A 10,874-nucleotide genomic window follows, 5' to 3' on the forward strand; every position below is an offset into this window, starting at 1 on the left:
TACCAAAACATTTTGGACAATTCCATGCTCCCAACCTTGTGGGAACACTTTGGAGCCCTTCCTCTTCAAACATGACTGTGTACCAGTGCACAAAGCAAGGTCCATAAAGACATGGATGACAGAGTCTGGTGTGGATGAACTTGACTGGCCTGCACAGAGTCCTGACCTGAACCCGATAGAACACCTTTGGGATGAATTAGAGCGGAGATTGAGAGCCAGGCCTTCTCGACCAACATCAGTGTGTGACCTCACCAATGCGCTTTTGGAAGAAAAATTTTTGGTCAAAAATTCCTATAAACACTCTCCTCAACCTTGTGGACAGTCTTCCCAGAAGAGTTGAAGCTGTAATAGCTGCAAAAGGTGGACTGACATCATATTGAACTCTGGGTTAGGAATGGGATGGCACTTCAGTTCATAGTAGGAGTCAAGGCAGGTGAGCCAATACTTTTGGTAATATAGTGTAAATAGGAATACAATCTGATTTTTATCCAGGTGCAATTCAATAGGGGAGAAGACAGTGTAGAAGCAACTAAAAATAAAATCTAAAAACATCGTTCAAAAAAATAGGGGGTATCATTTCATAAACCAATTAATCAGTTAAAGTGAACAAACCCTAACCCTAACTTTAACTGTAGCCATAAATTATTTTTTTACGTAAGAGAGAGAAACATAACCTTCTGCAGATTTGATTTAGAAGTTATGACATCTATGTTTTCATGTTTACAGGTCCAGCTGCTGAAAGAACTGAGACAAAACTAAAACAAAAGGCAGCTAAAGAAAGACGTTTTACTTCCACACAACTAGGAACAGAAGTGATGGTTGCAGTCTTTATGGATTGGTCTATGGCTTCAGTCTCACCGGCTGCGCCTAGACTACAGTCAGAGACTCACGTCATTTCACAACACATGTTTATATACAGGCCAAAGATGTAAAACTGAGGTATTTAAACAACTGTGATTGGTCCGTTTGCGTCAATGCTTCCATCATCTATGTCTGCTGTGTCAGAGTCTGACCAGATAAAACCGACATCAAATTCAATTTAAATATTACAAAATGTTCACAGCTTCAGTGTGGAAATCACTCACTCTTCAAAATATAACATCACTTCCACCACTAAGTTTTAATGTGCTTATTTATGACTTCAGTAGTCAGCTTAATCTCTTAAAGTCGTAAACTGACCACAAGAGGGAGCAGCACCTGGTTCTTCATCACCTAAAATCTTTTTATTTCTTGGCCCACAAGTCTGTACCTAATGTCGATACCCTGTTCCACTCTGCTGAAGTCAAGTATAATAAAATTTAAATATTAAAACACCTAAAACTTTCCTCCAGTCTCACTCTGTAACATCATCTATAATGAAGATTCAGGCCATCAGTCGGACTTCCTTTCTCCTGGGGTTTCTCACTCAAAACGTTCATAGTTCCTTGTTTGCCGGATTCGTGGGACCATGTCCAGGAGCAGTCTGTGGAAGCAGACAACCATGTTTTTAAGGTCAACGAACCCAACAGTAAACGGTTCACAAAAGAAAGGCTATTTAAAATGTCTAGATCTAGATCACAATCTAACTTACTTAACTCCATAGGCCAGGATGATGAGGCCGATGAGGACACCTATTGTCCCGTCCAGGTACCAGACGTTAGGTTCATGTTTGAAGACCTCAGCGCTGATGAGGATGGAGAATCCCATGATTCCTCCAACCAGAGAATTAAAACCTAGAAATGGGAAATAAGTGAATTCCATGAGATACGTTTCAAGTCAGTCTGTTTTTTTGTTTCTCTCGTACTCCTGTGGTCATGTGACCTCCAGTACAGTCAGGACACCAGTGTGACAGATTCCTCCAATGTCTGTGTCTGTCAAAGGTCAACTCATTAATCTCATCGCACCGCATGAAGCACAAGCATCTCTCGTTTACACCTACCATCAGTGATCAGTGCTCGACTCGTCAAGACTTTTCCTCGGCTTGTCAAGACTTTTCCCAGCATGAATTTTATGACGGCCAGGACAATGCAGACCAGCCCACTGATGATGGCCACACTGAACAGGAAGTTGTCCTGAAAAGAAAAAAAAACAAGGTAAAGTTCTAGACATCAGCCCTGGATCTGTGTCTTGAGTAGAACTGACCTGAGATCTGTGACCAAGTTGTGTTTTTCACTGTGACACATGTACAGTCCACTGATGTCTTGATGATTAGAACTACTGTCCCTTTAACTGTCATTTATTCTAAACAGCCCCATGTGGATGTGTGTTCCCTGTGTGTGTTTTGTGTGTGTGTATGAATAATGTCACTAATGTCACGTGTAAATCTTATGATGCTTCCTAAAATATCATATCATCATCACTATAGAAATGATGAAGTCAACTGGTAACCTGGGATGAGGTCATAAACCACATGGGCTGTGATGTTTATCCACAGCAATTAAACATTTTACAGGTTCTCACCACTTCAGGAAGCAGCCTGGTTGCCAGGTCATGGATGGATTTACCCAGAATGCACAGGGAGGACAGGATAAAAACGACACCTAAGATGACACAGGCTCTGGACAGGCGTAAGAGGAGATGTCAGTATCACTCATAACAGTCTGTAGTTGAACAACACTGAAAAATGAATTGTCTTCCATCTGTGTGATATAAAGCACAGCGTCGATCTGAACAACATTTAACTAAGCCAAAGACATGGGAGGTCTGAGTCCACATGTACTGGGAGCATGGGATTTTCCAGGTGTCATGTCTGACAACAATCTCTCCCTGCTCTCCATTTGTCACTCACCACCAAAGATTAAAACTATTAGAATTTTAAATTTGACATTCATCACCTAAAAGTTTGGCTTCAGACAAATAAAAGCTTCAACCATTCAGATGTTTAACCTTTGAACAACCTTTAAGGAATGTCATATAGGACTTAGTTCTTTTGGTATTTAGAGTCTGTCATTCACAGACTCTTATTTTTGAACTTTTTGACTGTCTGGAAAAAAGAAGTAAGAATTTATTTTTTTGTACTTTTTGTAGAAATTAAACGTTCTCATATTTGAATTGCTTGGTTGTATAATATAAAGGTATCAGAACAGAGAGGGGGAACGGTCTGCTCATGTAGCCTCACACTCATGCCGTGTCACTGCACTCACATGTATTCTCTGTGGGCAGAGTGAACTGCAGCAGCGCTGCTGTATCGCCACAGCACGATGATGGACGACAGCACATCCAGAGTGGCATCAAACTGTGAGAAGAGAGAGTCACACATTTACATCCAGCGACGAAGCTTCAGGAAAACACCAGGGAGAATCATACTCACAGCAAAGCCAAACGCTGACGCACTGTTGCGCATGATGGAGACCGCTGCAAATACAGAGAGACGAGTCAGTGAGACATTAGAATGTTTTTGTTTACGCAGACCCGTGTGGTGCTGGTCCACCACTGCCTCCTGTGGTCAGTTTGTGTCACTGATATTTTATATTTGAACAAAGATATTTTTTCTCATAAATATCATAAAATCAAATATTAGAACTCACTGATGGAGACAGTAGTAGATTATCATCTACACGGTGGTATGTAACATGCCACAAGCACATGTGTACACACACACACACACACACCCCTGCAATTGTCAGGTTTATTTTTTTCTGAATTCTTATGAGGACAGATTCTCCTCAGCTCAGCTCTTACTACTGACCTTCATCACTTCTAACTTTCATTCTTCCTCCATCTTTTTTTTTACTACTCTCTGGCTAAGTGGTAGTGTGTTCTTGCAGAGACCAGGGAAAGCATGGCTTCCTCCATTTTTTTCCAGAATATAATAAAACACTGTTGTTTCCTCCTCTCTCTCTCTCTTTCTCTCTCTCTCTCTCTCTCTCAGAGAGAGCATTTTGTTACGTGGTGAAACGTGGTGAATGAGTGATAAAAACACGGTGCTGCACTCTGTTGTCTGTGAGGAGACCAAGCTGCTCCAGCTTGGACTCAGACTCAGACTCTAGCTCTGACTCAGACCCAACTCTGACTCTGTTCCATAATCTGCCTCCAGCTCATTTCTGATTTTTCTATGAATTTTGTCTCCAATGAGACACTGTTTCAGGCTGTTTCCAGCAACAGAGGGCGCTGCTGAGAGCTCTGTTCAGCGTTCTACCTGCTGAGTGTGGATGAACAAAGACACGTGTGTCTGCAGCTGTAATATTTACACACAAAAAGATAAATAACGTGTTTTGCAGGACATGTCTGTCTTCACTGACTCTAACTATCCAACACCAGGACCAATCCCACAATGCAGTGGTGATTTTGAGTAACAAAAGTTGGTCTGTCTCTGGGTTTGTCTCTGCTCGTCACTTTTCTGATTGTTAAATCTTTGGTGTGTGTGTGTTTGTGTCACTGACTGAAAGCAGCGATGGCGAGGACGATGGTGACCAGGATGGACGTCCAGGACACCCACAGAGCCTTCTTCCTGTAGTTCTGAGCTTCGTGAGGCTTCAGACGAACACTGCTCTCCAGCAGACCTGAGAGACAAACACGTTTACATTTGATCATCAACAACATTTCTAAGGAGTTCAACTAAAAAAAAAAAAAAATAAAAAATCAGATCCCTACATTTATCACTCTGAAGTTTCAAGGTTTGACTATATGTATCTCAGAATTTTGACTTTCATTCAGTTTATAATCTTCTGATTTTCCAGGTTCATCTGAATATTTCTGGGTTTTGTCTTCAAATTGTGAGGTTTATCTCAAAATTTTAGGTATTACCTCAGCTTCTCTAGATTTTTCTCAACATCTTATGGATGTCACCTTCTAATTTTAAGGTTTTAACTTCTTAAACTTTTTTTATCAAAATTAAATTTCTGAATTTCTTATTCTATACTGGACATTTAAATATCTCTTTACCTGCCACTGATCTATCATCAACTTAATATATTAACTCTTTAACAAACTGGCTAACAAAACAATAACCTTCCATCTGATATTTGACATTTTTCTCATGTTAATTTCGATTCATTCCACACTTTTACTTGCAAGCAATATTTTCTCTGAAATGTATAACGTGTCTAATGAGAGTTTATCTCTTCAAAACAAACTGAAGAACGAGAGTTTGTTCAAGGGAGAAACAGCACCAAAGCTCTCACCTCTGGTATCTATGCTGTCGGTGATCTTCATCTCCCGATCCATGATCTCCGCGGACCTCGTCTTGCTGTTTGGACTGAACTGATGAAGAGTTTCCTGCTGCTGCTGTTGCTGCTGCTGCACCTTCTGGACCTCCGTTTGCTGTTGAAGCTCCTGCTCCTGCTCAGTCCTATGTCCAGTGTGATGGCCCAGAGCCTCAACAGGCTGCTGGACACCGTCCCTCTCCCTGGACTCTGTGGAGTCCGTCATCTCCTCCACAGGAATGTCGCACTGGGGTGAGAAGACCTCAGAGAGGAGAGGGAGTAAAGAAAATATCGACACTCTTCCTGTGTGTGTGCGTGTGTGGTGTGTATATCTGTGGTGTGCGTCTGCACCCGCGACAAAGCTCGCTCACACACACACACACACACACACTGAGGTGGCGTGAAACAGGAAATCATCTTGTCACAACAAAACCACTGTTTTTATGTTTCACTCTGAAACGAACAGCAACAGCAACAACGTAAGACGTAGAAAACAAAGCCACGGAACAACTTTACCTGTAACAAATATAAATACATTATTTTGTCAATACTGGTCACTACACTCTAACACGTCATTCGTTGGTTCTGTTGCAGTGAAGAGTTCCGACAGTGTCCACGACATTCATGATGGTTTGAATGGTTGTGTTTTGCTTCAGTTGGTGTCTATGACGTTACGTCACCGGTTTCTTCCTGTGTTGACATCCTCTGAGGACACGCTGTTCAAAGTGACACAGGCGTCTTTACAACAGAGTTTTACACAACAATGATAATAGACACCAGGCTGCGTGTATTAGTTAAAAGGGGGAAACTAACCAAACTAACCTTAGCCACAGTAAATTATAACGACTGCTCAAACTCAATGGAAATGCTACTGTGAAATCAAAGTCGGTTACCCCCACATGTAGCAAAAAGTTAGACAAAAACAGACATGGTCACATTTAAGATTAACAGTGTGAGTCAAAGTACTTTTAAAACTCAGTGGTGACTAATATTTACAATCGAAGGCTCTTATTCTGAAGGTGGTACCAGAAGTAGAATCTTTGGACCCTTAAATTTGACAGTGAGACAAAAACATTTACACCGAGGCTCGATGTGACGGTGCAGCGATACAACCACACCTGCTCTCTAATTGTTCTCTCGTCTGACGCCTGCGTGCACACACGTGGACAAATCAAACGCATAACACATTCCATTTTTTTCTATGAATCAAAACAAGTTAATTACTAATTCTAGTGCTAAGTGTTCAAACTTTAAAAAACAAATAAACAAACACAAAAGCAGCATCATCACCACACCTGTGGACCCCTATCACATGGAATCGATCAGACATCTCCATGGTAACACTGTTGCTTAGAAACCTATTGAATAAGACACGTTAAATACTCCCATGCTGCCCTCTATTGGACAAAAAGAGCAAGGCAGAAAAAAAGCGTCTTGTATTTAAGCGGAACGAAAGAAATACTTCAAACACTGCATACAAACAGACCAAACAAATCTTATAGATTTTATTTGTTATAATATTTCTGTTTAAAAATTTCCCCATGTGCAGATTATACCTTTGTATAATCGTACACAGGAGGAAGTTTAAAGGTTACATGATAAAAAAAGATCTGAAAAGAACAGCAGTGAAGAGTTTATATAAATGTCTAAGTCTGTAAATAGAACTCAATAAAGCATGTTATGTGCCTTGTCTGTATTCACTAGTTACATAATGAAGTGGCCCAACAGTTTGTCCTGAGTTTAGATCAACTACATGTTATGTTAACTCAGATGCACTGACTTTATTTCTTATTCACATCCTGCTGCAGTCGTCTGGAGCAGCTTTGACAGCAGTGCAGCTCGGCACAGCTACGGAATTGTCCATTGCATGTGTTCAGGAGTGGAATCAGTTCTGACCACATCTGGTTTTAACACTCCAGAGCAGCGACAATGCTGGAGGTCAGCCGTGAAGCCAGAGTTATGCAGTTCCATCGTTACTCTGCCGGATGTCTGACACACTCTCTGGAACTCTGGCCACCATTCCCTCCAGTGATTTGGTCAAACATATCTGACAACCCAGACGAGAGCTGAGCAGAACAGGGAGGGGGAGGAGGGGGTTAAGGTGTTAATGACTGAACATGATGAATAAATGGATTCATCCAATTTCAAACTAAAATTACTTTCATTATTTCATACATTCATTTTGGAATTATTTAACCACTAAAAAGGTTTGGTGGAACTGTAGCGTTATTAACATTCCTAAGAGAAAAAAAACTTTTTCTGTACATCTTCAGTATACTGTATATGTTTGTCTGTCTTTTTATTTGTGAAAAAAAAAGGAACAATATGCTAAAGCATGAATCAAAAAGCTTAGAGTTGGTGCATTTTACTCATTACTGTACAGTAAATTCTTCTAGATCTGTGAAGCCCCTGTAATCAACAATATTAATCAGTGTACAGTCCCTCACAATCTCATTCATTGTGTTCAAGTTTTAACCTGATTAATAATGTTTCAGATATTGCATTGACCACTGTCTTCCATCTCATCCTTTACTGTTAAACCCACCAAAACCATGTCCTTCATCGCAACCTCCACAAATCTTCTCAGAGGTCTTCCTCTCCCCCTCTTGCCTATCAAGTCCAACACCAACATTCTTTGCCCAAAGGATTGTCTTCTCTCTTCAACACGTCCAGAACATCTCCACCTCAACTGTCCCTCTGATCTGCTCATTTCTAATCCTGTCCACCCTGGTCCAGTGAAAATCTCATCCACTGACATCTTGACCTCCTCCACCTCCAATTCAGCCTTTTGTCTGTTAGACAGAGACACTGTCTCTAAACCATACATCATAGCAGGTCGCACTACAAGACTTTTTTTCTTGCTCTTTCGTCACATCTGTCCTGACACTGGCCTTCAGCTGTTTTCTAATGGTGTTAAGAAAATATAGGGTTTACTAAGCAAATTTAAATGACAGTACTCTCTGTCTAGTGTTTTTCTGCCCATGTTCTTACGTTTCTGTCAGACCGTAGGCCAGGTCCAACATGTCTAGCTCCTCGTCTGTGACTGGCTCCAGCTTCTTAAAAACATCTTCATCAAAGATGAGGTGGCAGGTGGAGCAGGCCAGCGTTCCTTCACATGCTCCTAAAAACACACGCGCACAAACAAACCATGTAACAACAATAGAATGGACGAGACAGCTTGTTCTAATGCAAACTTTCACACAGGTCTGGTCATGCAGGAAAAATGTAGGTGTGTGTGTGTGATTGTGTGATTGTGTGTGTGTACCAACCAAAGCCGTCAAAGTCAAGGTCTTCATTTACAATCACATCCAGCAGCGAGTCTCCAGGTGAACCTTTAACTGTGATCTTCTCTCCATCTCTGTTGATGAAGTTAACAGTCACTTTATTATCTGACCTGAGAAAGAGAGAGTGAGTGAGAGAGAGTGAGAGAGAGAGAAAGAGAGAGAGAAAGAGAGATTATAATGTAAGTATTATAGATTACATCAATGATTCTTTGGGGGAAAATGTTCATACATGAAAATGAGAGTTCATTTAATATCAGTCTTACAGTATCAGCTTTTTTTCCTCAAGGATAGTCATAGTCAATGTCTTTTCATTATTACAATGACATGTTTCATTTCTTGGCTTCAAGTGAACACTGAATTACACTCAGTTCAGACTGTTCTTGCTCCATCGCTCTGATGGTCTCAGGCAGCTCTAATGTATAAAGGATTTAAACTCAGTGGGAGAACATGAGATCAACAAAGTAAACCCTCTGAGTAATCTGACTACAATCTGAAGTAAAAGGATTAAAATGCTTTAAAAAAAATAGGCACATTCTGGATTCAGAAAACTGAAGTTCCAACAGGGTCACTGCTTCTCCATGGTCGCCTGACATCAACACACAAATACACACACACACACGTCCAGTGTCAGCCAGGTTAAGGCCAGCCTGGTGAAGCAAACCTTCACCCTGAATTGAAGTAAACAGTGGTTGTGCAACAACAGCTGGAAGCTTGAATGAAAGAAGCCTTGAAAGTGGACAAACAGATGAATCAGTTAATCACGAAGGACAAGTGATGGCTGGAAAAAAAAACCCCAAAGAACAGAGTTTAAATTTTGTCACAAAAGCAGTGATTTTATACTGTCATACAATGTTTTTGATCCACTGCTGCCAATGTCATAAAGTCAGTCACTTTAGTTTGAATTTGTTTCAGGTTTATGTCAATGGCACAAATCAACCATACGGGGCAGAAGTGAACCAGTAAATCCCGGTTCCCAGTGAACAGTTGATTTCTTTTAATAAAGGAAAGTGAGAGATAAGCTCAGCTAATCCTTTCAGGGTTACAGGAATGGATATAAAAACTACAACGAACTAAAATCTTTAAGATGTCATGTGATGAGAGGCTGTTTTTTACCAGTAGGAGGCAGCTCATGTGCTACACATGCTCATTAATGCTACACATGTATGGCTAATGCAATCCTTCTATTATATAAGCACCAGCGAATGCATGTTTTTTATCTACACAGGCTTATAAAGAAAACCTTAATGTTTTGGCCTGTGAGGTCACAGGAGAAGTCGCTCTACTGCTGTTTTTTTTTTATTGCTAATCTCCTCTATGTCAAACAGCAATAACATCATGATAACAATGCCAAAACTAACTGAAAGGTTTATCTTCAATTTGATTGCAGGTTATGTGTTTAAACACTGGTCCAACTCCTGTGTTTCCTCAACAAAACAACAAAACTTAACAGCAAACACAAGGATGCCCCAGGATTGTATTAAACAAGAGAAGGATGTAGTTCTGAAGAGATAATGAACTGTACAATCTACTGACACTAACATTTTAGGGTTTTTAGAGTTCATCTGTGCTATAAAAAAAACTCTTGTAGATCTTGTAGAACCTCAGCTGAGTTCTTGCAGGGATTGTTTAGTATTTCATTGTATGACCTAAATGTTTTGGAATAATCTACCTCGGTAGTATTTCACACATATTTATAAATTTAAAATGCACTTGATGTAACCTTAGAATTGAGCTTATTGTTCATTTTTTACTACAATTTTATCACACTTTGAATGTGCACTAAAACATATATTAATAATATTCACATAACATCTTATTAACCACTCTGGAAATAGACGTAATCTATTAAAAGAACATTTTACAAAAGCATAGGCGTATGTTGAAATAAGAGAAATTGTTAGTAGACAACAAAATAACAGATTTCAAACATTATTCACAGTCATTTTGGGAAATACAGAACACAGACCTGAGCGACTGTGTCCCGGCCGTGAAGCTTCTCAGCCCGGTCACACAGGCTCCGGGAGACACCGCTACCGCAACCGTCGACCGACGACACAAGTCCCGTAACCGAACCTGGGCGATTCTACGCACTGCTGATACCAGAGCCATTTCCGTGACTTAAAGTTCACAATGTCACGGCTCCTCTCTTTGCACGGACACGGTCTTGCAGTCAGTGGCTGCGCTGTTCGCTTGTGTACGAGGGGGGACAGGAAGCTGCTGTTTGAATTTAAATGCTAACAAAGTTGAGCTAAACTCAGGTACTGTACTCTTTTACTGTCGCACTTATTACGTAAGTACAACTGCGGTCCGTGGCTCACGTGTGTTTAACCTTCTACAAGAATAAACAGTCGATTGTCTCGCGATAATGTCCGCGGAGGCATCTCCCTTACAGGAATTCCCGGTTCTAGACTAGTTTTTACAAAGTAAAAGGACCGGACGCCGACGTGCTGCTATTTTTCCCCAATTA

At 40.6% G+C, this 10,874-nt stretch overlaps 2 protein-coding genes across 5 annotated transcripts; both read right to left on the minus strand.

The window, feature by feature from the left end:
• Positions 1-766: 766 nt before the first annotated feature.
• Positions 767-6,481, minus strand: LOC103389744 (transmembrane protein 163-like). 4 transcript variants are annotated; one of them, XM_008325298.3, is made up of 9 exons: positions 6,419-6,481; positions 5,103-5,385; positions 4,362-4,481; positions 3,290-3,333; positions 3,123-3,214; positions 2,440-2,536; positions 1,919-2,051; positions 1,571-1,712; positions 767-1,462 (listed from the first exon to the last, which is right to left on the minus strand). In XM_008325298.3, the coding sequence occupies exons 2-9, from the start codon at positions 5,347-5,349 to the stop codon at positions 1,402-1,404; spliced, it is 936 nt and encodes a 311-aa protein (XP_008323520.1). In that variant the 5' UTR covers positions 5,350-5,385; positions 6,419-6,481; the 3' UTR covers positions 767-1,401. The 4 variants fall into 4 exon arrangements, with proteins under 4 accessions (XP_008323520.1, XP_008323519.1, XP_016894534.1 ...); XM_008325297.3 differs by lacking the exon at positions 6,419-6,481 and adding an exon at positions 6,120-6,357; XM_017039045.2 differs by lacking the exon at positions 6,419-6,481 and adding an exon at positions 5,640-6,096 and having other exon boundaries at positions 5,103-5,370.
• Positions 6,482-6,613: 132 nt separating this feature from the next.
• Positions 6,614-10,781, minus strand: LOC103389745 (adrenodoxin). The gene is made up of 4 exons (XM_008325299.3): positions 10,374-10,781; positions 8,393-8,517; positions 8,115-8,244; positions 6,614-7,189 (listed from the first exon to the last, which is right to left on the minus strand). The coding sequence occupies exons 1-4, from the start codon at positions 10,514-10,516 to the stop codon at positions 7,081-7,083; spliced, it is 507 nt and encodes a 168-aa protein (XP_008323521.1). The 5' UTR covers positions 10,517-10,781; the 3' UTR covers positions 6,614-7,080.
• Positions 10,782-10,874: the final 93 nt, after the last annotated feature.

Source organism: Cynoglossus semilaevis, chromosome 14 (assembly GCF_000523025.1).
Source record: "Cynoglossus semilaevis isolate Cse_v1.0 chromosome 14, Cse_v1.0, whole genome shotgun sequence".
NCBI classification, from domain to species: domain Eukaryota; kingdom Metazoa; phylum Chordata; class Actinopteri; order Pleuronectiformes; family Cynoglossidae; genus Cynoglossus; species Cynoglossus semilaevis.

What these genes read in the sequence shown, in the direction of transcription:
- LOC103389745 (XM_008325299.3), bottom strand. Translation starts at nt 10,516, where the DNA reads ATGGCTCTGGTATCAGCAGTGCGTAGAATCGCCCAGGTTCGGTTACGG. An exon ending in GCCGGGACACAGTCGCTCAG is followed by an intron (nt 8,518 to 10,373) that starts GTCTGTGTTCTG and finishes TCTCTTTCTCAG; the next exon opens with GTCAGATAATAAAGTGACTG. An exon ending in CCTTGACTTTGACGGCTTTG is followed by an intron (nt 8,245 to 8,392) that starts GTTGGTACACAC and finishes GTGTGTTTTTAG; the next exon opens with GAGCATGTGAAGGAACGCTG.
- LOC103389744 (XM_025062784.1), bottom strand. Translation starts at nt 5,660, where the DNA reads ATGTATTTATATTTGTTACAG. An exon ending in TCTGCCCACAGAGAATACAT is followed by an intron (nt 2,537 to 3,122) that starts GTGAGTGCAGTG and finishes ACGCCTGTCCAG; the next exon opens with AGCCTGTGTCATCTTAGGTG. An exon ending in TCGAGCACTGATCACTGATG is followed by an intron (nt 1,713 to 1,918) that starts GTAGGTGTAAAC and finishes TCCCATTTCTAG; the next exon opens with GTTTTAATTCTCTGGTTGGA.